The 26807-nt window shown below is 42.2% G+C and overlaps 1 protein-coding gene across 5 annotated transcripts in view; it reads left to right on the forward strand.

The window, feature by feature from the left end:
• Positions 1 to 422: 422 nt before the first annotated feature.
• Positions 423 to 26807, forward strand: part of VWA3B (von Willebrand factor A domain containing 3B) — a 169272-nt gene continuing 142887 nt past the window's right edge. For 4 of the 5 annotated variants that reach the window (XM_025260668.3, XM_025260670.3, XM_025260669.3 and 1 more), the window contains exons 1-6: positions 423 to 687; positions 5873 to 6100; positions 11920 to 12014; positions 17852 to 18102; positions 20152 to 20311; positions 24979 to 25148. In XM_025260668.3, coding sequence (XP_025116453.3) covers positions 5905 to 6100; positions 11920 to 12014; positions 17852 to 18102; positions 20152 to 20311; positions 24979 to 25148 — 872 coding nt within the window. In that variant the 5' untranslated portion in view covers positions 423 to 687; positions 5873 to 5904. Of the gene's footprint in view, positions 688 to 5872; positions 6101 to 11919; positions 12015 to 17851; positions 18103 to 20151; positions 20312 to 24978; positions 25149 to 26807 lie in introns of those variants that run through there. The other variant, XM_025260678.3, reaches the window with a different exon arrangement.

Here is a 26807-nt window from a genome sequence, read left to right on the forward strand (position 1 = left end):
AATATCTCAACACAGTAAAACAATACTTGCCTGTGGGATCTTATTAAGGATTTAAAGATGCTTTTCATAAACAATTTTATTTCCGAGAGACTGAAAAAAAATCACGTCTTGCGCTCTTTGCTTACTCATGGTTACAAATAAAAATAAGGGTTAAAAATAAAGCCAAATGGAGAAAATAATACCTATAGGAATACTCACATCCAATAGAAAGGAGGAATTTTGGTAACTGCAGCCCCACCCCCGCCCCTCTCCAAAATTACAAACTTGCAAGACTACAGTTCACAGTTCTTCGGGTCCATCTGTCTCAGCTGGACCCGCACACCCAGCCGCGGGCCGCGCCCAAGCACCGAGTCCCAGCGCCTCCTCGGAGCCCCGCCCCTCCGCCCCTGGCTCCGCCTCCGCGGGGGCACGTGCTCCATGGGCGGGGCCGGACCGGGGAGCCGAGCCGTGATTGGAGGTGTCCGAGCGACCGCCGCGACGCTGTGCCCCACAGGTCGCCCTCGGGTCACAGAGAAACAGAACGGCTGGAATCCTTTCGCACCAAGCTCGGACACTTCGCCCGCTGGAGTCGCTCTTTATCAACCGAGATGCGTACCTCGCCTGTCCTCACGGGCCGAAAGGCCCCCCAAGCAGGGGAAGGTGGCTGCTGACAGGAACCGCCTGGTCTTTCACCTGACAGGTTGCCTCGTAAGTGCGGACTGCTGTCCCCTCACGTCAGAACCCCTGAGGCGCCCAGGTTGCCAACAAGCTGCTGATGGAAGCCTTGGAATCCCACAGTTTACGAGCTGGACTGGCCCCCGCTTAGGGGAAAGCTCGGCAACTTACCTAATTCATACCAGGGTCAGCCAGAAACGCGTCCCGACCCCTCCTACCTTAGAGCGCTTTGCACCTCCCCTCATTCCGGGGGCAAAGCTCGCCTCTGTGGTGGAGACCCAGCTTAGAAAAATTTTGTCTGTACTCTAGGCCGACACTGATAAGGTGAAGCAGGTAGAAGTGTGCCAGATATTTAGACTGAATTAAATTATAATTAAGTCATGCATTGTGGTGGTGGTGGCCCCCTCAGCCCCAGCCCGAGATGTGAAGGGCCCTTCCCTCCCTGGCGCGGGCCGGAGCGCTCCGTTGAGGCAGGCCCGGCTCTCCGACAGCTCTCTGGGCTCAGCCCCGCATATCCCACCGGACCGGCCTATTCCCGCCGCCAGCACTGCACAAGCGGATAGGGAGCCCCGTTTTGGTGCAGTGGGTAGCTCCAGGGCCACTTCGTTAGTCATGGGCTGGCTGGTGGGGTCGGCGGCCGGCTGGGCCCATGGCGCTGGCCAACTTAGACAGTGATCCCGGTTGATGGGGCACGTCCACCGTGTCCACGTGGCCACCGTGGTCTCTGCCGCCTGCAAACCTCCCTCAGCCAAGGGCTGGAGGGCGAAATTGCAGGAGCGGCCTCGTATTGGTTTGGACAGGCTGCTTTCTGGAGTGCACCTTTCTGCTAGAAGAGCAGTGGAAGCGAGGCAGGCACCCACTATACCACCAGCTCAGCCACTGGTGGGTGCCACGGTGGGACCAGGGCTTCCTAGGTGACTCAGCTAGTAAAGAATCTGCCTGCCAAAGTAGGAGATGTGGGTTCCGTACCTGGGTCGGGAAGATCCCCTGGAGAAGGAAATGGCTTCCCACTCCAGTATTCTTGCCTGGAGAATCCCATGGACAGAGGAGCCTGGCAGGCTACACTGTCCATGGGGTTGCACAGTCAGACACAATGGAATAACATTGCCACTCAACCTCTAACCATACAGGACTGCTGTCTTAAGGCATGAGGCCTTCTGCAGGACTCAGCTCAGGGCGGCCGTGGGACATCTCTTGCTGCCTGGTACCCAAAGACCCAGCAGCTCCAGGGTGGCCGTACGCGGAACCCCTAGTTACCTTGCTTGGGGACTTTGGACTGTGCCAGTTTAGACAACTTTCTATATTTTCCCCAAACTTCTGCCTGCCTGCAGCTGCCTTCAGCTCACACTTTCACTTTTTTTTTTTCTTTTTTCCATTTATACTTCCTCTTTCTATGTAGGAAAACCTTTTTCTATTTCCCAAAACTTTGACTCTCGGATAGCTTTTAAAACTTAGGGAAGTGCTCAACTGGAATTTGTTATTTCTAACTTCTGGATTCCTCTATATTGTAATAACCTCAGATAAAGAAACTCAGTTATAATACTAATCATAATAACATAGTCAGAGCTGGAAAATGTCTGTTTAAAGAGACAGCTATTTCCTGCACTGCGAATCTTTGCCTTTTTTGGAACAATCAGGATTCTCAGTAATTCTGAGTGATCAATTTAATTCAACTCAACACTTGCACAAAGTACCTGCTGTATATAAGGCACTGTGCTGAGGACATTCATGTGGTTTATCCCTGTAGTAATCGAATCTATTTTCAATCTAGGGAGGACAGATTTGAAGTGGCTAAGGCCATATGGGTGGAATAGCCAAGCAAAAACTGGGGCTTTTGCAGGGGGAGGGTGCAGGGGTTTGATGAGGCCTCTGGAGAGGCTTAATGGAGGAGATGGGATTGGAAATGGGCCTTGAAGGCTGAGATTCCACACAGGAGAATGACCTGAGACCAGCTTAGAGGTAGGAAAACAGGTGGGCTGTGTGGAAGGATTGCTTTGTCAGTTCACTCGGCAACTTTGCTCTGGAAACTTTCTTGCTTCTCCAGGGTACCTCTTACCCCATTTGAGAAGAATGATCTCTTCTGTTGGAGGTGCCCTTTCTCTCCTTCCTTCCTTGTTTTCTCTGGATAAGTTCAGCTCAATATGGGTATTCTCATGCTAAAAAGCCAGAAAAGTCAAGATATGAATTAGGAGGACTCCTATAGGTTCTCTGATCTGACAGAGCCTACTAGACTTAAAAAAATTATTTAAAAAGATCATTTGAGGGACTTCCCTGGTAGTCCAGTGGCTGGGACTCTGTGCTCCCATTGCAGGGGCCTGGATTCTGTCCTTGGTCAGGGAGCTAGATCCCATATGCTGCAGCTAGGCATGTGGCAACTAAGACCCAGAGCAGTCAAATAAATAAATATTTACTATTTTTAAGATAAATAAAAATCTTTCAAATGCAAAAGGGACTGGGCCATACACCTTAGCTGAAGGATTCAGTTGCCTTTTGTTTGGAATTGAGAATATGTTTGGCTTAAAAGCAAAAGCTATGGCTCTTCTAAAATCTTCTTTAAGCTTCCAAAATCCAGTTTAGTAGCCTTAGTGAGCAGTTTGTGTAGCTGTGCTCCTTTTTTAACCTCATGCATGTAGCTCCCTTTAGGAAGAAGATTACAGGAGGTAGATGAGTGTGTTCAGGAAAGAGAGTAACTGGAAATGATGAAATAGTGAAAAATATTCTGAGCTTCCTTTTTCTAGTTTCTGTAGGAACCATTGACCAAATTTAAAAGTCCTTCAGCTGGCAATCTTTGTTGGACAGATCTCAAAAAGAAAGCAGAAGCATATTAGCCTGCCCATCTTGCTGTCTTCATATTCTGTGATTCTAAAGGAGTAGGAGGTTTCCAAACTTCATAGCTCTGGGAACTTTGGGACTTCCAAAAGGAGGTTTGGATAAAAGTGGATGTATGAAACAAGGCACAATTACTAAAGGGTAATAACTTTTTTTAAAGCTTAATAAGTCCATTCATTAGGTTACAAATAGTATGAAGAGTAATGACTTTTAAGGAATTTATTTGTGCATAGTTCTTTCTGATATATCAAGTGCTCATCCACGCATTGACACATTTGTTCCTTGCGGTGGCCCTGGGAGTTAAGATGTGTTAACAGTGCAGAGAGGAGGAATCACTTGCTTAAAATGGCAGAATGGACCTATAAGGAGTTTTCATCCTTTATCTTCCAACTCCTACATGATGCTCTCCAAATACTATTGTAACATTCTCATCAAATTGAGCCTTTGTAGAAAGAAGATCTTCACCAAAAATATGAATTTGTTTGAAATTTGGAATTCAACATATAGGGACAGTACAAATTCACATAAACCTTAAAATGAAAATCATTATCTTTATTATTTATTTAGTTAGTTAGTTTTCAGCTGTGCTGGGTCTTCATTGCTGCTCGCAGGCTTTCTCTAGTTGTAACAAGTGGGGGCTACTCTCTAATTGCAGTGTGTGGGTTTCTATTTGCAATGACTTCTCTTGTTGCAGAGCACCAGCTCCAGAGCTCAGGCTCAGTTACAGCGCACGGGCTTAGTTGCCCTGCAGCATGTGGAATCTTCCTCGACCAGGGATGGAACCCATGACCCCTGCATAGGCAGGCGAATTCTTAACCACTGGACAACCAGGGAAGTCCAGAAATCATTATCTTTGAAAATATGTCAAAAAGCTTATTGAGCCTGTACATATGTGCTTAATCACTTCCAACTCGTTGTGACCCCATGGACTGTAGCCTGCCAGGCTTCTCTGTCCATGGGGGATTTTCCAAGTAAGAATACTGGAGTGGGTTGCCATTCCCTTCTCCAGGGGGTCTTCCTGACCCAGGAATCGAAGCTGTGTCTCTGATTCTTTAACACTAGTGCCACCTGGAAAACCCTTATTGAGCCTGAGGTCTGAGAATAAAGGTCAGTGCTCGGTCTTCAGTGAGGACCCAGGAGCCCTCCTGGACAGCAGTCCTGTTGTATGGAGTCTGTAGCCTTGTAGCATAGGACCAGGTGGGAAGAGGTCACTTATCACCATGGCAGAGTGGTAAAGAAATGGCTTTGATTTCTGCTTCTGCTTTACTGACTGTGTCTTCTGAACATGTTCCAATTCCTCAAATGTAAGTAGGGTGATAGCCGTGGGTAACTGATACTGTTATGAAGAATTTGTGAGATAGTCTTTGAAAGGCTCAGCCCAGTTCCTAGCCAACAAATGGAAGTTGCTGCATGCAGTTGGATTTTTTATTGTAAAGTCCGCAGTACATAGACCCTGGAATGGAAGGCACAGGTTAGAATCTAAGCCACATACCTCCCCCCACCCCACCCCCACCAGCTGTGAGAACTGGCCAAGTTAGTTAGACCGCCGCTATGTTGGTTTCCTCATCTGTAAGATGGGAATAGTAGTACCACCTACCTCATTAGGTTACTGTAAGGGAAAATGTATACTACACAGAAAATATACAAAGTTAAATAAATGTTTGCTAATAGTATGTCTAACGTCTTTTCACAAAACCTCCCTAGCTTGGGTCCAGTTGATTTCTGTTTGACTAAATTTGCTTGTCATAACAGGGATACTTTCTGGAAATAGGATGAGAATTTTAGAAATGGGAGAAGGGAGTTTTTCCATTGTTGGAAAATGTTGCATTCCAGGGAACCCATTTACATGCACTGCACATTCCTAGATACAAAGGGAAGCAGAGCTTTCTACTCTTTCCTCAGATTTTCAGGCCCTGCCTGAAGTAGTGGTGAGTGAGCTAAGATCACATTACAGTCTCCCCACTCCATGTATACACCAGCTTTGTTTAGGCAGGTTGTATATTGCTTTAAGTTGGGCTGATCTCTTAAACTTTCTGGCTACTTGAGCCAGAAAGCCACAACTTTCAAGTAAAGTCTCAGAGAATGAAACATGGGATGGTGAATCCTTGTATTCACCACACAGAGAAAACTACTGTAAAATTGGCATATATCTTTCTCAATGTTTTTCTGAGTGGGGGTATGCACATATAGATATTGAATCTTATGAATACCTTTTAGGCATATATTTATGTATCTTCTTTGCCAACAAATATACAATTTGTATTATTTTTACCTGTGCTAAATAGCATTCAGTGTGATTGTACTCTCATTTATATTAAACAAGTCCTCAGTTGATATTAGCTTGTTTCCAAGTTTTCAGGAAGTCTGATTTTGACAATTGCCCTTACAGGAGGTTCCTGTGACTTAGATCCTGATTCAGAGATGGAAGTACCAGGCTCATCTTCCACCATCTCTGAGGAGCAGCCTCGGAAGCAAGAGGGGCTGAGCGACACTAGAACAGACTCAGTCAAGCAGAGTCTCATCTCATCTGAGGAATGGCTTCAACTGCATGGGCTTAAGAGCAACAAATTGACCTTGAAACAGATTTTATCACAGATTGGATTCCCACATTGTGAAGGTATTAATACAAAGCAGCACTGACTGGAAAACCCAAACAGCATGCTGCCCTTTAAGCCTTTGAGGAGGCGGCATCAGTTCTGAAGTCCTCTCAAAACACAGGTCTCTGAGTTGGTTTATATTTTTATTTGACTGTGCCAGGCCTTATTAATAGTCACAGCATGCAGGATCTTTGAGTTGCAGCATGCAGGATCTAACTCCCTGACCAGGGATCGAACCTGGGCCCCCTGCATTGGGATCACAGAGTTTTAGCCCCTGGACCACCAGGGATGTTCCTCTGAGTTTGTTTTGATCTCACATCCTTATGGGTAAAAAAGGTTTGCACATGAACCCCCAATATATGTATATTATATAGATGTACAATCTTCAATCCACCTATTAAATATTAGTAATACTTAATTTCATTCTTTCTTCTTTAAAGATGAAATAAAACCTAAATATAAGTTATACCCCTCACACCCTGCATATGTCTTGCTCCCACCCTGGCATGTGCAAACCCCTTTTGGAGGCTATGGATTAGGGTAATAATTATAATTCAGTCATTAACATTAGCAAAATAACAATTCTTCATATTTTGTCAAGGATTTTTCCATTTAAGATCATGAGGGGTGTTACTCTGTAATTCTCTTTTAATGTCCTTATTAGGTTTTGGTATCAGGATTATGTTGACCTCATAAAATGATTTGGAAGTGTTGCCCTCTCCTCTGTGTTCTGATGGTGTTTGTATATGATCGGTACTAGTTCATCTTTAAATGTTTGATAGAACTCACTGGTAAAACTTATCTGAGCCTGGAGTTTGTAAGAAAAGTTTGATAAGAAATTCAATTTCTGTAATAGACACAAAACTATTCAAATTTTGTTTCATCATGTCATTTAGAATTTCAAAGTCTTCCTGGTGAATTGACACTTTTATAATTATATAATGTCCTCCTCTACCCTTAGTAATATTCTTTGCTCTGTAGTTTACTTTTTTTTACATTAATACAATCAACCCTGCTCTGTTTTTATTAATATTTACATGACATCTTTTTTGTCCTTTTACTTTAACTTATATATCAGTATATTTGGAGCAAATTTCTTAGACACATTATTTAATCAGTTTTTAAATCCTCTTTGCTAATCTCTTTTAACTGTTGTCTCTATACCATTTGTATTTAATATAATTATTTGTATGTTAGAGTTTGCTATTTTGTTTTTTGTTTTGTTTTGTTTTCTTTGTTTATCTGTTTTCCATTTGTTTCTTTTTCTTGCCTAGCTCTGGGTTTCTTAAACACTTTTCAGAATTTAAAAAAAATTATCTGTAATATTTTTGAGTGTATCTCTTCATGCAGCTCTTTTAGTGGTTGTGCTAGATATTACATTATAAATATGTAACATATCAAAGTCTCCTGGTATCAGCATTTTACCAGTTTGGATGAAGAATGGACACTATTTCCCTTTATGTCCCTTTAATCTCATTTTTAATATGCTTTATTTTTTCGTACATTGAGAATCACATTAGGCTGTACTTTAGTTTTTTATTCAACCGTCAAGCAATTTAGAAAATTCAAGAAGAGTCTGCTTATTTACACATATTTATATGTGTCAATACTTACTGTGTTCTTCCTTCCTGATGTTTCAGAGTTCTTTCTTTTATCATCTCCTTCCTGTTTGTAGAACTTTATTTATTCTATAAGAATAGTTCTGCTGGGAACTTTTATTTTTTTTAGTTTCTTTGTCTGACAGTATGTTTATTTCTCCTTCATTCTTGAAGAGTAATTTCACCAGATATAAGTTTTGGTGTTGACAGTTCTTTTCTTTTAGCACTTAAGAGAGACTGTATAGGTACTTCCCTGGCAGTCCAGTGGTTAAGACTGTGTGCTTCCACTGCAGGGGGCACAAGGTTCGATCTCTGGTTGGGGAACTAAGATCCCACGTACTGAGAGGCACAGCCAAAACAAAGAAACAAAGAAGCTGCTTCCTTTTGGCCTCCATGATTTCTTTGGCTGTGCTGGGTCTTTGTTGTTGCACAGGCTTTTATCTAGCTGTGGAGAGCAGGGGGCCACTCTCTAGTTGTGATGTACAGGCTTCTCGTTACTTTGGCTTAGGGCACGCCGTCTTCGGTGGTTGCAGCTACCAGGCTCTAGAGCACAGGCTCAGTGGTTGTAACCCATAGGCTTAGTTGCTCCAAGGCATGTGGGATCTTCGCAGATCAAGGGTCAAACCCAGGCCTCCTGTGTTGGCAGATGGATTCTTTATCACTGAGCCACCAGGGAAGCCCCCTCCGTGATTTCTGATGAGAAAACCACTGTCATTAGAGTTGTTGTTATTTTGTTTTGTCATTAGAATGTCACCCAGTCATGTCTGTCTTTTGCCATCCCATGGATCAAGATTTTCTAGGCAAGAGTGCTAGAGGGGATTGCCATTTCTTTTCTCTAGGGGATCTTCCTGACCCAGGGATTGAACCCATGTCTTCTGCGTTGGCAGGAGGATTCTTTGCCACTGAACCACCAGGGAATGAAAATGTTTTTACCCTGATGCTTCTTTATTCATTACATTTCCTTTACACATGTTCATATCATGTACTCATTTTTAATCTCTTATACTTAGAATATATGCATTTTATATCTATTGACATTTGTTGTATTGGAAGTTAAAACTAAAACCTTAGCATAACATTTTTAAGAAAAATAAGTAAATTTTTTAAAATAAAAATGCTAGCAGGAAGAATGGCACGGTTTTACATTTTTGCAAATCTCTTTAATGTTTATCCCAATAGGAAACAGCTAGTTCAGGTATGGCTGATTCATTTTGCAGTTCAGTAGAATCTAACACAACATTGTAAAGCAATTATGCTCCAATAAAAGTTAATTTAAAAAAACACAGCTGTATTTGTATATCTACTCAAAAAAATTATTTTTGATCATGCTATGTGGCATGTGGGATCCTAGTTCCCCAGTCAGGGATCAAACCTGTGCCGCCTGCAGTGGAAATGCATAGTCTTAACCACTGGACTGCCAGGGAAGCCCCTCTCCTCTCTGTTTTTTCAGAAATAACAGCTTTATTGAGATGTAATTCACATTCTATACCATTAACCAGTGTAAAATGTATAATCCAGTATTCTTTAGTATATTCACAGAAATGTGCAACTATCATCACAGTCAACCTAAAGAAAATTTTCATCACCTCAGAAATAAACCTCGTACTTCTTAGCTATACACCCTGCCCATAAGGCCCCAGGCCAAAGGAATCTACTTTCTATCTCTCTAGATTTGCTTGTTTTGCACATTTCATACAAATAGAGTTATATAATATGAGATGCTTTTTGGCTGATTGTTGTTTAGTTGCTAAGTTGTGTCCCACTCTTTTGCAACCCCATGGACTGTAGCCCACCAGGCTCCTCTGTCCATGGGATTTCCCAGGCAAGAATACTGGAGTGGGGTGCCATTTCCTTCTCCAGGGGATCGTCCTGACCCATGGATAGAACCCAAGTCTCCTACGTTGGCAGGCGGGTCCTTTACCACTGAACCAGTTTCTGTTGTTGTTCAGTTGCTAAGTCGTGTCTGACTCTTTGCGAGCCCATGAACTGCAGCCTGCCAGGCTCCCCTGTCCTTACTGTTTCTGGGAGTTTGCTCATATTCATGTCCATTGAGTTGGTGATGCTATCCTACCATCTCATCCTTTGCCAGGAAGCCCCTTTGTGACTGATAGCTTGCATTTAACATGATGTTTTTAAAATCCATCTATTAGTATGTTGTAGCATATACCAGAGGGAGAAGGCAGTGGCACCCCACTCCAGTACTCTTGCCTGGAAAATCCCATGGACAGAGGAGCCTGGTAGGCTGCAGTCCATGGGGTCGCTAAGAGTCGGACTCGACTGAGCGACTTCACTTTCACTTTTCACTTTCATGCACTGGAGAAGGAAATGGCAACCCACTCCAGTGTTCTTGCCTGGAGAATCCCAGGGACGGGGGAGCCTGGTGGGCTGCCGTCTCTGGGGTTGCACAGAGTCAGACATGACTGAAGCGACTTAGCAGCAGCAGCATATACCAGAACTTTATTTGTTTTATGGTCAATTACTGTCAGGAGATGAATTGTATGGATATTGCACAGTTTGTTTATCCGCTTATCATTTGATGGGTGTAAATCTGATTTTTATCCTAGCAAGCAGTTAACTTGGTCGGACTCAAACTTCAAAGTGTCTCCCCTGTTAAATAAATGCAGAACTCACCAGTTTCCTTCTTTCAAGAATTAATGCCACTCCAGTTTCTGCCTGTTCTTGATTGCTCTCTAGTGCCTTCAAGTAGCTTTTTAAATATTTTGTTGAGAGGGGTTTTTTTTTTTTTTTTTTCCTGTGTAAGAGTTAGCAATAAAACCTACTTCACCATTATTGAATGAGGAATTCACAATGCCTTTTATTTTAATTGGCAATACAGCTGATGGAGTCTTACATAAATTAATCTCCTTCAGTTCTCAAAAACACAGCCGTCTCTCCTGACTCCAGATAAATGCCTGAGGTAAAGAGAGAATGCTGCTGGTGATGTGAAGTTGCCCTATAAATGTCAGTCACGATATTGAAATCTTGGAAATGAAGGTTTTAGAGTTTGAGAGATTTATTGAATGAGGATATTGCTGACAGAATTCAAGTACCCATTCTTTGCTCTTTCCTATTATGGACATTGAACTTCAAGACTTGTAAATTTTATCATTGCTGGTGATTTGGGACCAAGCCTAGTCTATAAAATGTAGCCTTGCCCTTCCTGCCTTTCCCAAGCAGGCTGTGATCCTGCCTCCCTAGAAAGGCAGAGGAAAGGAAGTGTTGGATCCAAGAGTATCACCATTCTTTTCACTACTTTTGGGACTTAATAATTTATAATAATAACAAAATAATCATCACAATAAAAACAGTTCCTGAAGCCTTACCTCATCTCTGTCTTGCCAAGTCATAACTAGTCCATGAAACTTTCTTTTAGTTGTGTGAGGGAATGACCATGTTTCAGGAAGCATTGTATTCCCATTCTGGAAACACTGTGTCTAGCACATAGTGGGTGTTCAGTGAGGGTTTATGGGGTGGATGTTGAACAGCTGAGCATATGCTCTGAGAAGAAAGTGGTTTTGACATTCTGTATGAGTATTCTGACTCTTGCTTCATCTCATTTATTCACAACCCCCTACTTGATGGAACAATAGATAATATCTAAGTTTAATATTTAAAATCTTTATTCATTTAATTTACTGTGCTGTGCTGGGTCTTCGTTGCTGCACGTGGTCTTTCTCTAGTTGTGGCGAGTGGGGGCTGCTCTCTAGCTGTGGTGTGTAGACTTCTCATTGAGTGGCTTCTTTTGTTGTGGGACACGGGCTCTAGGGTGCGTGGGCTCAGCAGTTGTGGTGCATGGGCTTAGTGGCCGCATGGCACGTGGGATCCTCCAGGAGCAGGGATGGAACCCGTGTCCCCTGCATTGGCAGGCAGATTCTTAACCATTGAACCGCCAGAGAAGCCCCTAGGTTTTATTTTTAAAATTCTGAAAACTAAGTCCAAGTCCCAAATAAAAGATTTCTGGAATTAAACATAATTTCTGTGTCATCTTTTTGACCTCTGCCTTAATCGTTCTGGGCAAAAGACCCAGCAGACCAAGAAATAAACACTGTTCGTCCTTCCCATTCATTCATACATTTGGTGTTATAGCGGTCACATGTATCATAGTGCCTGGAAATACTTCACTGTCTAGAACAGAATTCTAAGCATCACAGATATAATTTGATGTCAGAGATAAGCGTTTGGAAATAAAAATAAGTGTTGATATTGTACCATTTTGACTGCTTTTCTTTATAAACATGCAGATTATGTGATGTCTCTGGGGAGACTTGTGGCTTCCCGGTATGCAGATGGCCTGTTTCCACGGATCTACACGACGGAAGATGGCAGAGTGTACAATGTAAGTTGGAGTTCCCTCGATGGGCAGGTCCAGGGACACACTGCTGAGGTTGACACAGAGAGGCAGCCAAGCCAAGGCCTTGTCAGTGCTGGAGGATTTCTTCTGACAGTGTAGAGGGTGGTGAAAGTCACAGCCCAGGAACTTGACCCATTAGAGGTGAGTGCAGAAAGCACCTGACCAGAGGTGAAGACGTTTGCATATCAACACTTTGTGTTACCTGGAAAATAAAGGGGAAAAAAAAAGTATGACGGGGGTCATCTGAAAGGCTAGAGCAGGCTGCTGTTACCTGACAGGTGGTGTAAAATAAAGGACCACTGGTGCAGGTAGTAGTGAACATCGAGAGAGTGGCACCTTGTACTGGAGTCCTTCATTCCCAGCAATTCCACATGTGATTCCTGCACCCGCCCCATGTCAGGCCCTGTGCACACCCCGGCCACCACAGGGAGCTCCAGAGACACACGTCCCATTGTGTTGCTTCACGGATACTTGTTCATGTCACTGTACATCCATGTAGAGTCCACTTGGACCATTATTTCTTAGTATTTAAAAAATACACATTACTCTCATACTTAGCCTGTTCCTAAACAATAACAGTGTTTAGTAGGGCTTCCCAGGTACCACTAGTGGTAAAGAACCCGCCTGCCAATGCAGGAGACATAGGAGAGGGAGTTCAACTCCTGGGATGGGAAGATCCCCTGGAGAAGGCAATGGCAACCCACTCCAGTATTCTTGCCTGGAGAATCCCATGGTCAGAGGAGCCTGGCAGGCTGCAGTCCATGGGGTTGCAAAGAGTTGGACACAACTGAAGTGATTTACTGCTGCTACTGCTGCTAAGTCACTTCAGTCGTGTCCGACTCTGTGCGACCCCATAGACGGCAGCCCACCAGGCTCCCCCGTCCCTGGGATTCTCCAGGCAAGAACACTGGAGTGGGTTGCCATTTCCGTCTCCAGTGCGTGAAAGTGAAAAGTGAAAGTGAAGTTGCTCAGTCGTGTCCAACTCTTAGCGACCCCATGGACTGACAGCCCATCAGGCTCCTCCGTCCATGGGATTTTCCAGGCAAGAGTGCTGGAGTGGGGTGCCATTGCCTTCTCCACACACACAAACAATAATATCCATGGAATTTTGAATTTGGTGTACAAAATGTATTTTTTTTGTCTGAATCACCTTAAAAATCAATGCAGAAATACCGAATACGTCTGTCTTTGCCATTCAATTCCACCTTTATGGCCCCTGTGACACGGTCCCACCCTGGTTTCCATGCTGTGGTAGTGACTTGTAGTAAGTGCTGGGAAGTCTGGCGAGGGGGTTGGGAATGCTGCTTTAGGGAGCCATGGAAAGCGGCAGGAAGTGATGCTTGTGCTTCAGGAATAAGCTTGAGACACAGAGTTGGGGGGGTGAAAATGAAAGGAGCTGAAGGCAGAGTGCTGAGCCTGAGCCAAGGCATGAAAACATAGAATTACATGTTGTGTTCAGGAGACACACCTTCCTTAAGGTGTTGTGAGGATTGTTGAAAGGTTTTTGTTTTTTTTTAATACCATATCTTTTAAAAATTGATTCTTCACAGAATAGGACACCACCTTTTCTCATTCCTTTTGTATATCTCCTGCCCCCTGCCAACACCCTGGAAGGCCTTGCGTGGTTGTTCTGACCTTGTGAATGATGCTTTATTTGTGTGTCACCTTTCAAGGGCAGCCCCTGAAGCGTTGGTGGTGGTTCTGGGTGATCAAGTGATCTAGGTACAGGGGAGCTCAGCCTGAGAGACAAGAGGTCACAGGACAAAGGCCATGAGCACGAGGATGGGCACTGGGATGGCACCCCTTAGGGGAAGCCAGGCAGATATGCTGGCATGTTTGGAAGCATTGTCAGAAATGTTTTTGGCATGTTGTAGTTAGGCAGATGTTTCAGTGAAATTTTTTTTTTTCAGTCTGGCTTTGCTGATCTCGCTTTTCTTCTACCTAATTTCTTCCTCGCCCCACCTAGTTTTCTTTGGAATATCTGAATTTTATCTAGATTTGTTGAATACAAATTTTTAAAAATTTAATTCTTATTTTATATTATTGGATAGCATCACTGACTCAATGGACATGAGTTTGAGCAAACTCCAGGAGATAGTGAAAGACAGGGAAGTCTGGCATGCTGCAGTTCATAGGAACAGAGAAAAAGGAAACCTCTGCAGTTGCAGAGTGTGGACACAACTTAGTGACTGAACAACAGCAAATAGTTGATTGACAATATTGTGTTAGTTTTAGGTGTGCAGCAAAGTGATTTAGTTATACATATACACATATTCATTCTTTTTCAGATTCTTTTCCCATATAGATTGTTACAGAGTATTGAGTCCAGTTCCCTGTGCTATATAGTAAGTTCTTGTTAATTATCTATTTCATATATAGTATGTTGCAATAAACATTGGGCTGCATGTATCTTCACAAAATTAGTGTTTTCATTTTCTTTGGATATATACCCAAGATAATTGCCGAATTATATGCCAGTTGTATTTTTAGTGTTTTAAAGCACTTCCATCCTGCTTTTCATAGTGGATACACCAGTTACTTTCCCACCAACAGTGTCGAGGTCTCCTTTTTCTCTGTTCCTTTTCCATCATTCGTTCTTCGTGGTCTTTCTGATGACGGACATTCTGACTGGTGTGAAGTGATATCTCATTGTGGTTTTGATTCGTATTTCTCTGATGATTGGTGATGTTGAGCATCTTTTTATGTGCCTGTTAATTATCCATATATCTTCTTTGGCAAGATGTCTGTTTAGATCTTTGGCCCATTTTTTCAATCGTGTTTTTTTTTTTTTTTTAATATTGAGTTGTGTGAGCTGTTTATTTTGGATATTAATCCCTTGTGAGTTACATCATTTGTAAATATTTTCTCCCATTCAGAAGACTGTATTTTCATTTTGTCAATGGTTTAGTATGCTGTGAGAAAAATCTTTAAGTTTATTTAGGTCCCATTTGTTTATTTTCGCTTTTGTTTCTTTTGCCTTAGAAGACAGATCCAAAAAATATTGCTCTGATTTATATCAAAGAGTGTTCTGCCTATGTTTTATTCTTGGAGTTTTATGGTTTCCAGTATTACATTTTGTTCTTTAACCCATTTTAAGGTTATTTTTATATGCAGTGTTAGCAAATATTCTAATTGTATTCTTTTATAAGTAGATGTCTAGTTTTCCTAGCACCATTTATTGAATAGAGTGTCTTTTCCCCATGGTATATTCCTGCCTCCTTTGTCATAGATTAATTGCCCATTATTTCTGGGCTCTCTGTTTTGCTCCATTGATCTATGTGTCTGTTTTTGTACCAGTACCATACACTGTTTTGATTGCTGTAGCTTTGTAGTATAGTCTGAAGTCAAGGAACATGATACCTCCAACTCTGTTCTTTCTTAAGATTGCTTTGGCTATTCTGGGTCTTTCGTGTTTCCATACAAATTTTAGAATTATTTGTTCTAGTTCTGTGAAAAATGCCATTGGTATTTTGATACGGAGGCATTAAATATGTAGATTGTCTTGTGTAGCATGGTCATTTTAACCACATTAATTTTTCCAGTCAATGAACATGGAATACCTTTCCAGTTCTTTGTGTCTTCTTTAATTTCTTTTATTAATATCATAATATTTTTCTGAGTATAGGTCTTTTATCTCCTTAGATTTATTCCTAGATATTTTATTCTTTTTGATGTGATGGTAAATGGGATTGTTTTCTCAATTTCTCTTTTTGCTGGTTCATTGTTAGTATATAAAACTATGACAGATTTCTGTGTACTGATTTTGTATCCTGAATTCATTCATGATCTCTAGTAGTTTTTTTGGTGGTGTCTTTAAGATTTTCTATGTATAGTGTCATGTTGTTTGCAAACAGTGACGATTTTACTTCTTCCTTTCCAAATTGAATTCTTTTTATTTTTTTTAGGTCTGATTGCTTGAGTCTCTGACTAGAACTTACAATACTATGTTGAATTAAAGTGACAAGAGCAAGGCATCCATGTCTTCTTCCTGATCTTAGAGGAAATACTTTTAGCTTTTCACCATCAAGTATAGTATTAGCTATAGGTTTATCATATATGGCCTTTATATTGTCAAGGTCCCTCTATATCCACTTTGTGAGGAATTTTTAAAAAATCATCAACGGATGTTAAATTTTACGAAAAGATTTTTCTTCATCTTTTGAGATGATCATGATTTTTTATTCTACAGTTTGTTAATGTGTATCACATTTATTGATTTGCAGCTATTGAACCATCCTTCACCCCTGGGATAAATCCCACTTGATTATCATGTGTGATCCTTCTAATGTATTTTTTAATTTGGTTTGCCAATATTTTGTTGAAGATTTTTGCATCTATGTCCATCAGTGACAGGCCTGTAATTTTATTTTTTGTGGTTTTGATATCAGGGTGATACTGACCTGGTGGAATGAATTTGGAAGTGTTCCTGACTTTGCAATTTTTTTGGGAAATAGTTTGAGAAGGATAGGTGTTAATTCTTCTCTAAATATTTGGTAAAATTTTCACCTGTGAAACCATCTGGTTCTAGACTTTTGTTTCAGGGGAGTTTTTTTTTTACTTATTCAGTTTTGCTGTGATAATTGGCCTGTTCATGTTTTCTATTTCTTCCTGGCTCCATCTGGAAGATTTGTGCTTTTCTTTTATGTTGTTCATTTTATTGGTATATAGTTGTTCATAGCAATCTCTCATGATCCTTTGTATTTCTGTCTTTTTCATTACTGATTTCATTGATTTGGGCACTCTCTCTTTTTTCTCTATGAGTCTGGCTCAAGGTTTGTCAGTTTTGTTTATCTTTTCAAAGAACCAGCTCTTAGTTTCATTGATATTTTCCATTGTTTCTTTAGTCTCTATTTCATTTATTTCTGCTCTGACCTTTGTAATTTCCTTCTTTCTACTAACTTTATGTTTTGTTTGTTCATCTTTATCTGGTTTCTTTAGGAATTTTTTTTCCAATCTGCCTTTGCTGATCTCTATTTTCTTTTACCTAGTTTCTTCAGAGTATCCCTGAGCATTTTCAGAATTAAAAATAATTCTGTAACTGGAAAGGTTAAACACAATCTGGAAACAGTTTTTTTTTTTTTTTTTAAAGAATGCTATATTTTTGTATAGATCTCATCATCATGTTTCCTTCTGTGGGAAATTATCCAAGGGTTTTTTTTATGTAAGATTGGAAGACTTCTTCCTGGAATGTATGGGGTTTGGAGGATCATCTATGAAATTGTTATTAATATACAGTTCTTGATGGCAAAGTCATAACTCAGTGGGCCCTATTGTTCCTGGCTGCACTGGGGTTCAAATGACTTGTTTGGACTCAGGTAATAACAAAACAATGCCATTTACAGCAACATGGGTGGACCTAAATATTGTCATACTGAGTGACATTAAGTCGGACACACAAAAAATATGATATTGCCTAAAGTGGAATTAAAAAAAAAGATACAAATGTATGTATTTACAAAATGAAAGTAGAGTCACAGATGTAGAAAACAAACTTATGGTTACTAGGAGATGGAGAGAATAAATCAGGAGATTGGGACTGACATATACACACTACCATATGTAAAACAGAAAACTGTTGCTGTATAGCAAAGGGAACTCTACTCAGTACTCTGTAGTGGCCTGTATGAGAAAACAATCTTTAAAAAAAAGAGTGGAGATATATATATATTTATATATATAAAACTTATTCACTTTGCTATACACCTGAAACCAACAAAACATTGTAAAAAAAGAAAACTATACTCCAGTAAATGATTTTTTAAAAATAACTTGTTTTGGTATGCTTCTATTTATTTTATTTTGTTACTTTTATTCTCATTAAGCTGACAGCCAAATCAGAGCTAATCTCTCAGTATATGGAACATTTAACACAAGCTGTGGAGAGCTACAAGCAGCGGATGGACTGGCTCACCAGCAACAGCCGGCAGGTCTTTGGCGTCATCTTGGAGCAGTGCATCACCATAGTGCTGGATTTTGGTGGCATGCTGGAGGAGGAGCTTAGTCTGTGCCGAGATGCTCTAACCATGGTCCTCCAGGAGCAAGTGGCTCACATAGCCAAGTTCAATGTCATATGGTGAGTTCCCATAGGAAAGGAGTATTTCCCTGAAACTTCATGAGTAATTTTCATGTATCTGGAGTTAAGTAGCATCACTAACACAGTTAGCTCTGTGGATAGGGAAGAGCTATAATCTTGTAATTTCTTAGACTTTATCATTCCAGCAAAAACCCACAATGAATCAGTATTAAAAACTTTTATCTATTTTGTGCAGGGCATTAGAAGAGATTTTAAAACAGCCTTCTCTTCAGTGTATGTCAAGGTCAAAATATAAGAATATTTATTATATTGAATATATATTTAAGGCCATAAAATTCCTTCACACATTTTAGACTTTAGGTTTGATAATGAATTTCAGCATCACAAATTTTCAGTTTTTCAGACTGAGTTTGCAGCTCAACTTGATTTCCTCTGTAAGCTGATCTCTCTTTTAATCAGAACAACAGGTGGCTGGCTTTATAAAAGTTCCCTTATTTCAGAGTCTTCACAATCGATTATTTACAGATTCTTGGATTCAAGAGAATTTGGACTTCAGTGCTGATTTCTCCTGTGGAACAGTTGCTCTATCTCCTTGACAAAAGATACCTGGATGAGAAGGCCATCTATCTGAATCTTCCTTTTCTAAGTAATATTTTCAGCTAAAACAGATGACATTGAAGATACTGCCTGATTGTGTTTGTTCTATCCTAGGTTCCTATTTCTATCACAGATATATTATCGAAGGAATTAAGTGATTAAGTCTATAGTGCTTCAGCTTTCTTGGAAATATGTGCTATAGCATATATGCCACCAAGCCAGATCCTCTATGCAGAGGCCACACAGAGGTGACACAGAGCTGAGGCAACCTAGGCCTCTGGAGGTATAGGCCAGGAGGGCAAATCAGGCCGATTAATTTAGTCCGGGATTCATATAATTCTTCCTATTACAAATTAATATATGATTCATATAATTCATTTAATTATTTAATTATAAACACAGAGATGAACTCAAGTAGCTGTTGTTTTTTGGGCAGGGGTGGATTTCCATCACATTTCCAGTCCCAAATTAAATGATTTAATCAAAAGTTCCAAGAATTTAAAAACTTACACTCTGATGAATTCAAAGCAATACTGTTTTTGATCCTAAAAAGGGTAACTGATAGGAATCTTTCAGAACAATGAAAACAATGTAATAAAAGAATTAGAAATAAAGTTGTGGAGCAACAAAATTGTTGCTGATTTGCAAATCTTAATGCTTATAAACTTAATACTCATAAAAGACAGTTGCAACTAAACCTGCCTATTTATGAAAGTAACTTTCCTCAATAAGTTTTTGACATTAAAATTTTTATTGAAATATAGTTGATTTACAGTGTTATTTTAATTTCAGGAGTACAGCAAAGTAAGATTTACAGTGCTATGTTAATTTCAGGAGTACAGCAAAGTAATTCAGTTATAAAAATTTATACCTATTCTTTTTTAGGTTCTTTTCCATTGTAGATTATTACAATATATTGAATATAGTTCCCTGTGCACTTGCCTCAATAATTTTAATGCACTTGGTAATATTCAAATTTTTGAGATTTTTTAATTCTCAAAAGTGAAAAGTGAAAGTGAAAGTTGCTCAGTCGTGTCCAACTCTGCGACCCAGGCCAGAATAGTGTAGTGGGTAGCCTTCCCCTTCCCCAGGGGATCTTCCCAACCCAGAGATCGAACCCAGGTCTCCCGCATTGCAGTTGGATTATTTACCAGCTGAGCTACAAGGGAAGCCCAAGAATACTGGAGTGGGTAGCCTATCCCTTCTCCAGCAGATCTTCCTGACCCAGAAATTGAACTGGGGTCTCTCATTGCAGGCGGATTCTTTACCAAATGAGCTATCAGGGAAGCCCTTCTCCTATAAATGTTGTTTTTCCCAATCAGTACAGCTTATGGAAAGTCACCTGTTTTCTCAGTAACTTTCAGAGGTCTGGGAGCTACATTTTCTTTCTCTCTAGTGACGTTGGGTGTCTTGTTGCTTGTAGCTCTGAGACTGAGGGCTGACAGCTACGTTGACCACTGCCTGGTGACAGCCCCATGTGATTCCTTTCAGGGTTTCTCAAGAGCCTGTGAAATGGCAGGAAAACGCTGTTCCTGTGACAGCACGATCCATAGCCGCCGCCATCAGCTGGGTAGCGAAGTTGCCTTTTGAGCTGGCTTCGAGCCACACCAGCCGCCTGGAGGCTCTGCTGGAGGCGGGGAAGGATGAAGTGGTGAGTGAGCATCTGTGTCTGGTCCCAGGTCACAAAAGTGGCTTTGAGCTTATTCCTTCACACTCAGTGTCCTCACACTGCCTCTCAGCTGAGCCGGAGCCCTTCCAGTTGCATCACACAGACACTGCCTCCTGGCATCCAGGAGCCCCAGAAGTCTTAATCCTGTTCGCCTCGGAATCTGGATCCAATTGAGAAATAGATGACAGGCCCCACATGGGGATCAAAAGAGCATATCTGGTGGTGCAGAGGTGGATCAATCAAATCAGACTCTGCTCCCCGAGCCTGGCTGGGCTCCCCCTGCGAGGAGGGGATGGGGGCCACAGGGCACACCCTCCTTTAACTGCTGCGGGGAGAACCATGTGCTGCTCACAGCCTCTGAGCATCAAGAAAGGAAGGCAGTGAGGCCCTGATTGTGTATCTCTAATGCTTCAATTTGGAGAAGGAAATGGCAAGCCACTCCAGTGTTCTTGCCTGGAGAATCCCAGGGACGGGGGAGCCTGGTGGGCTGCCGTCTATGGGGTCGCGCAGAGTCAGACGCGACTGAAGCGACTTAGCAGCATCAGCAGCAATGCTTCAATTCCACTTTTGCTCACCTGACAATTAGATAAACCTGTCTCTTATAGGCTCTTCCCTGGCGGCTCAGATGGTAAAGACTCTACCTGCAATGCAGGAGATCCAAGTTTGATCCCTGGGTCAGGAAGATACCCTGGAAAAGGGAATGGCAACCCACTCCAGTGTTCTGGCTTGGAGAATCTCATGGACAGAGGAGCCAGCAGGCTACAGTCCATAGGGTTGCAAAAGGTTGGACATGAGTAAGTGGCTAACACTTTTCTTTCTTGTGAGAGGAGAAGCTATAAGACTCCTCATAGAACCCCAAGGATGAGGAAATAGGGTTTCCCCAACATCCATGCTTTGAGTCTTTCCCAGTTCCTCTTCTTCACAAATGGGTCCATCAGGTGCTTTCCAAGGTGAAGTGTATCCCTGCTGGTGCATCATCTGTTTTCAGATCATATATTTTTTGATAGGGACCTTTGGGAAATAAAGCTTTACCTGGAAGATGTGATTAAATGGTGGTGTTTTGTCTTTTTTAGCCATTAGGATGTGTGTTTCTGTGAGTGACTATTAAGGACAGTGACAGGCTAGAGAGGAAGTACTCTGAGCAGGTGAGGTCCTTAGGGCAGCCTCAACTTTCTGCTTTGTCTTGGGATACAGATGCATAATCCTTACTAACTGATCCATATTAATTAATATTCATAATTAATTTCTGCTTCTACCCTGGAAGCCTGGGGATTCTGTAGATTTCAAGCTTTACTCCGTTGTATTAAGAAGTCGTTTCTTGGGTGAGGCACCTTGAAAGGAGAGCCCTCAGTGGTCACCAGACTGTTTATTGATACTGAGGGTTGATGGTTTGAAATTGGAAACATACTGTTTATCTTTATAAAGCCAGAGGAACAAATGTTTTCCATTAAAGAAGAATGAAATACAAGCTACGTTGTTCTTTGGCCTTTCAAGTTTGTTTTAACATCTGTAAAATTTCAAATGTCTGGACACTATAATAAGCATTCAAGAAATGGACTATTTCACAGGCTTCGGATGTGTGTGTGTGTGCATGTGCACATGGGTGTTCTCTTTCTTTGTTCCCCTGGCTACCCTGGTCATAGCTGGCTCTGGCAACCTGACCTGACAGCAAGATTTCCTGGTGATCTTGCCTTTCTATTTTATGTTCCTCTGGTTTGTATGCCTCCTTTCTCTGGGGTTTTCCCCTAGCCCAGGAAATGTATAACAATATAGTGAGTTCCAGGGAAGTTCTGTGGAAGAGAAAGTACCAAGAAAGAAGTTTCCAGGCATTGGCCACCAAATGCCACATGAAAACTTGAGCAGAGACTATGGGATGTGAAAGATGCGGAACGTATTCAGACTGGTGTTCTCCACTCAGAACTTGTATCTGGCTGTGGTCCCGAGGAGAATGTTAGTAACTGCCTTACATATAAAAATGCCATGCTCTGTGTCTTAAGATGAGTGAAGAAAAGCATGTGTGGTGACTTCCCTGGCAGTCCAGTGGTTAAGACTCTGAGCTTCCACTGCAGGGGACACGGGTTCAGTCCCTGATGGGGGAAGATACTGCATGCCAAGTGGTGTGTCAAAGAAACAGCAACAACACCACCCTATAAATAGGATAAGACTTAAAAAAACAAATCTATTAAAAACTTCCCTGGCGGTCCAGTTGTTAAGACTCCATACTTCCAGTGCAGGAGGTACAGGTTTGATCCCTGGTCAGGGAACTAGACCCTACATGCTGCAACTAAAGATCCTGCATGCCACAGCAAAGACCCAGTGCAGCCAGATAAATAAGTAAAGATTTTCTTTTATAAAAAGAAAGAAAGGCAGTGTGCAGATAGTAGTCTCTGGGAAAACATGTCCCCAGAACTCTGGAGCACGGATAACTGAGAGTTGACCAAAAACACAGGCAACTAAGAAGCTGAGTAAGAACCTTAGTGAATAGTAAATAACCCCATAGCCTTGATTAATGAACGAAAGCAAATCCTGACTCACTGCTGGCTATAGCAATTTCTAGTTTGATGAAATCTTGAGGGAAAAAAATCTCTCTGTGAGAATTTCAGGTTCCTGGGTTATTGCCAGAGCAAAGAAGCTATGTTTGCACTGATTGAGGCAGAGATACAGGGTGTCAGAAGCTGTCAACAGAACAATGAGAGATATTTGTCCTCACTCACTTTCCTGTTGATGTACCAAACCCTAGAATATACTCCCTGTGTCTGATTCCCTGTCTCGAGCTTTGTGTGATTGTAGATCCCAGGAGAGGATGAAGCTGTCCTCATGCTAAACTTGGGCACCAACACAGCTAGAAAACCAGTAACTGTGGCTCAGGAACCTATTTAAGATGTCCTATGTAAGCCTGGGGTGCTACAGTCCATGGAGTTGCAAAGAGATGGACATGACTGAGGGACTGAACAACAACAATGTAAAGTAACTTCTAACACCACGAAGAGAATGCCAGGGAATGCACTTTCTGGAAGAACAGTATTAGTGTCTAATTAGGAATCTGAAGAACGCTTTCTTCCTCCTGTCAGTGTTTTTAGTTCTTTTCAGGTGACTAACTGGGAGAAATAGACAACATTCATCCGTCTTTACCTCCCACAAGGTACTTTTAAAAGTCAGGGACTTTGTGGTGAAGGGCCTGAGAGAGTGAGGGGTCAGATGGACTTTTTGTGCCCAGTTCGAGGAGGAGTGTGGTTGCAGTAGACAGGGCTCAGCTCCCACTCTGGCCATCACCTGACTCCCAGCATGGACCCCCTGCCACCTGCCTCCTTGGGCACAGACTGTCCCCACTTTGCTGTCACTGACTGGACATCCTAAGCAGCTGGGAGCTGACCCTCTGCCCACCTGCCTCTGGGCCAGGTAGGCTTAAGTCCCAGCTTTGAAGTTGAGGTGAGGTAACTGACTATATACCTTCAGCTAACCCGGGATGGGGGATGTGTAATTAGAGGCTCCTGAATCCTGAAGGGCTGGTGACATCTGTTTATCCCTTACAACAGAACACATTTGCTGGAGGTTCTGGCCGGGTTATAGGTAGAGAATCACTTAGGGTGTTTGGTGGGGTTAGGTTTAGATGATGTGCGTTTCTGGCTCTCCCTGTGGTTTTTACTTCCTGAGATTTATATACATGCATAAGTGTAAGTCATCATGTTTAAGCTCTATCATGAAGCCAATTGCATAAGCTCCTTTTCACAGTGAAGAAACTGAACTTACACCACTTTTCCAAGGTTACGGAACTCAGTAGTGGCAGAGGAGACCCTTAGAGCAGTGTGGTTAAGGGTGGGGCGGGACCACTGCTTGCGGCCCTGTGGATGGAGTTGATGTCTTTAAGTTAAGCTGCTGCTAAGTCGCTTCAGTCGTGTCCGACTCTGTGTGACCCTATAGACGGCAGCCCACCAGGCTCCTCTGTCCCTGGGGTTCTCCAGGCAAGATCACTGGAGTGGGTTGCCATTTCCTTCTCCAATGCATGAATGTATGTTAAGCAGGGACCACTTTGTCATTGTCTCCTTTCTGGGTGAGGTATGCATCTCCCAGATCCCTGGTTTAAGCTTGGGTGTGTGTGTGTGTGTGTGTGTCTTTCTCCTGACTTCTGGCCTGCTGTGCCCCCTGACTGGCCTCACCTCCCCAGGTGTGTCTGTCCCCTGAGGTGAGACCAGAGGATGAACCAGCTGGGAATATGCCCTCCTCCCCACACACAGCCTCAGACTGAGGATGCCTGAGTTTGCACTGTAGAATTCTGGCACCAACATGGGGAATTGCTAATAAGCTTCCTGCTCCCAGTGGCTATGCCAACACTTCCTTCATTCCTGGACTTGAAAATAGCCACTCCTGACCTCATAACGTATCTGTGGGCTCAGAGGAAGCTTTTCTCCAAATCTGCCAGTCATATCCTTCCCATGTAAAGCCTGAGACTTCTTGGCACCAGGCCTTGAATATCTCACTTCTTGACTTTGGCCCCCACACATCCTCAAGAAATGTTGAGGAGTGCTGCTCTTCTTTCTGCCCATTTATTTTTTTAAAGAGACAGTTTTATAGAGATTATATGAGCCATGAGTCTGATTCAAGGCTAGGGTGTGTCAGGGAAATAAACCAATGGCACCACTGTTTTGCAGATTGAATCCATTTACTACTTTGTGGTGGGAGACATTCCTGAGGAATCCAAGGAGCTTCTCCTTCAGCAGGCTTTGGAGATCCCCTGTCCTGTCTGCACGGTGTCCTTCAATGCCAGAGGACAGGGCACCATAGCCTTCCTGAAGGATTTGAGTGCCAAGACCTTCAGCAGGTAGGCCAAAAACAGGCTCCAGGGGAACTGAGTGAACTGCTGCTTGCATGAAGTCAGCAGTGGGTCTCAATTCCGAGTGGTTTTCATGACAAATCAGTTGCTATGGGATTTCCCTGGTGCTCCAGTAGTAAAGAATCCACCTGCCAATGAAGGGGACAAGGGTTAAACCCCCGGTCTGAAAAGATTCCACATGCAACTAAGAGCAACTGAGCCCATGAGCCACAACTCCTGAGCCTCCAAGTGTAGAGCTCATGCTCCGAAACAAGAGATGTCACCACAATGAGAAACCTACACACAGCGATGAGGACCCAGTGCGGCCAAAAAATTGGTTTCTCTGTTCTTCCCTTTCCAGGAGCCTTCAGTCTCCATTCACCCTTGCACCTGTGTTGTTGTTGTTCAGTTGCTCAGTTGTGTCCTGCTCTTTGCTAACCCATGGACTGCAGCATACTAGGCTTCACCATCTCCTGTCCACCATCTCCTGGAGTTTGCTCAAACTCATGTCTGTTGAGTCAGTGATGCCATCCAACAGTCTCATTCTCTGTCACTCCCTTCTCCTCCTGTCCTCAATCTTTCCCAGAATCAGGTTCTTTCCCAATGAATCTGCTCTTTGTATCAAGTGGCCAAAGTATTGGAGTTTCAGCTTCAGCATCAGTCCTTCCAATGAATATTCAGGGTTGATTTCCTTTAGGATGGACTGGTTTGATATCCTTGCTGTCCAAGGGACTCTCAGATGTCTTCTCCAGCACCAAAAATTGAAAGCATCGATTCTTCAGTGCTCAGCCTCCTTTATGATCCAACTCTCACATCCATACATGACTACTGTAAAAAACCATGGCTTTGACTATATGGACCTTTGTCTGCAAAATGATGTCTTTGCTTTTTAATACACTGTTTGGGTTTGTCATAGTTTTTCTTCCAAGGACAAGTATCTTCTAATTTCATGGTTGCAGTCACCATCTGCTGTGACTTTGGAGCCCAAGAAAATAAAACCTGCCAGTGTTTCCATTTTTTCCCCATCTATTTGCCATGAAGTGATGGGACTGGATGCCATGATCTTAGTTTTTTAACTGTTGAATTTTAAGCCAAGTTTTACACTCTCCTCTTTCACCTTCATCAAGAGACTCTTTAGTTCCTCTTCACTTTCTGCCATTAGGGTGATACCATCTGCATATCTGAGGTTGTTGATATTTCTCCTGGCAATTTGATTCCAGCTTGTGCTTCATCCAGTCTGGCATCTCACATGATGTTCGCTCTGCATATAAGTTAAATAAGCAAGGTAACTACATACAACCTTGACGTACTGCTTTTCCAATTTTGGACCAGTCCATTGTTCCATGTCCAGTTCTAACTGTTGCTTCTTGCCCTACTTACAGGTTTTTCAGGAGGCAGGTAAGGTGGTCTGGTATTCCCATCTCTTTAAGAATTTTCCACAGCTTGTTGTGACTCATATGGTCAAAGGCTTTAACATAGTCAATGAAGCAGATGTTTTTGGAATTCTCTTGGTTTTTTTATGATCCAATAGATGTTGGCAGTTTGATCTCTCATTCCTCTGCTTTTTCTAAATCTAGCTTGTACATCTTGAAGTTCTTGATTTGTGTACTGTTGAAGCCTAGCTTAAAGGATTTTGAGCATTATCTTGCTAGCGTGTGAGATGAGCGC

Source organism: Bubalus bubalis, chromosome 12 (assembly GCF_019923935.1).
Source record: "Bubalus bubalis isolate 160015118507 breed Murrah chromosome 12, NDDB_SH_1, whole genome shotgun sequence".
In the NCBI taxonomy this organism is placed as follows: Eukaryota; Metazoa; Chordata; class Mammalia; order Artiodactyla; family Bovidae; genus Bubalus; species Bubalus bubalis.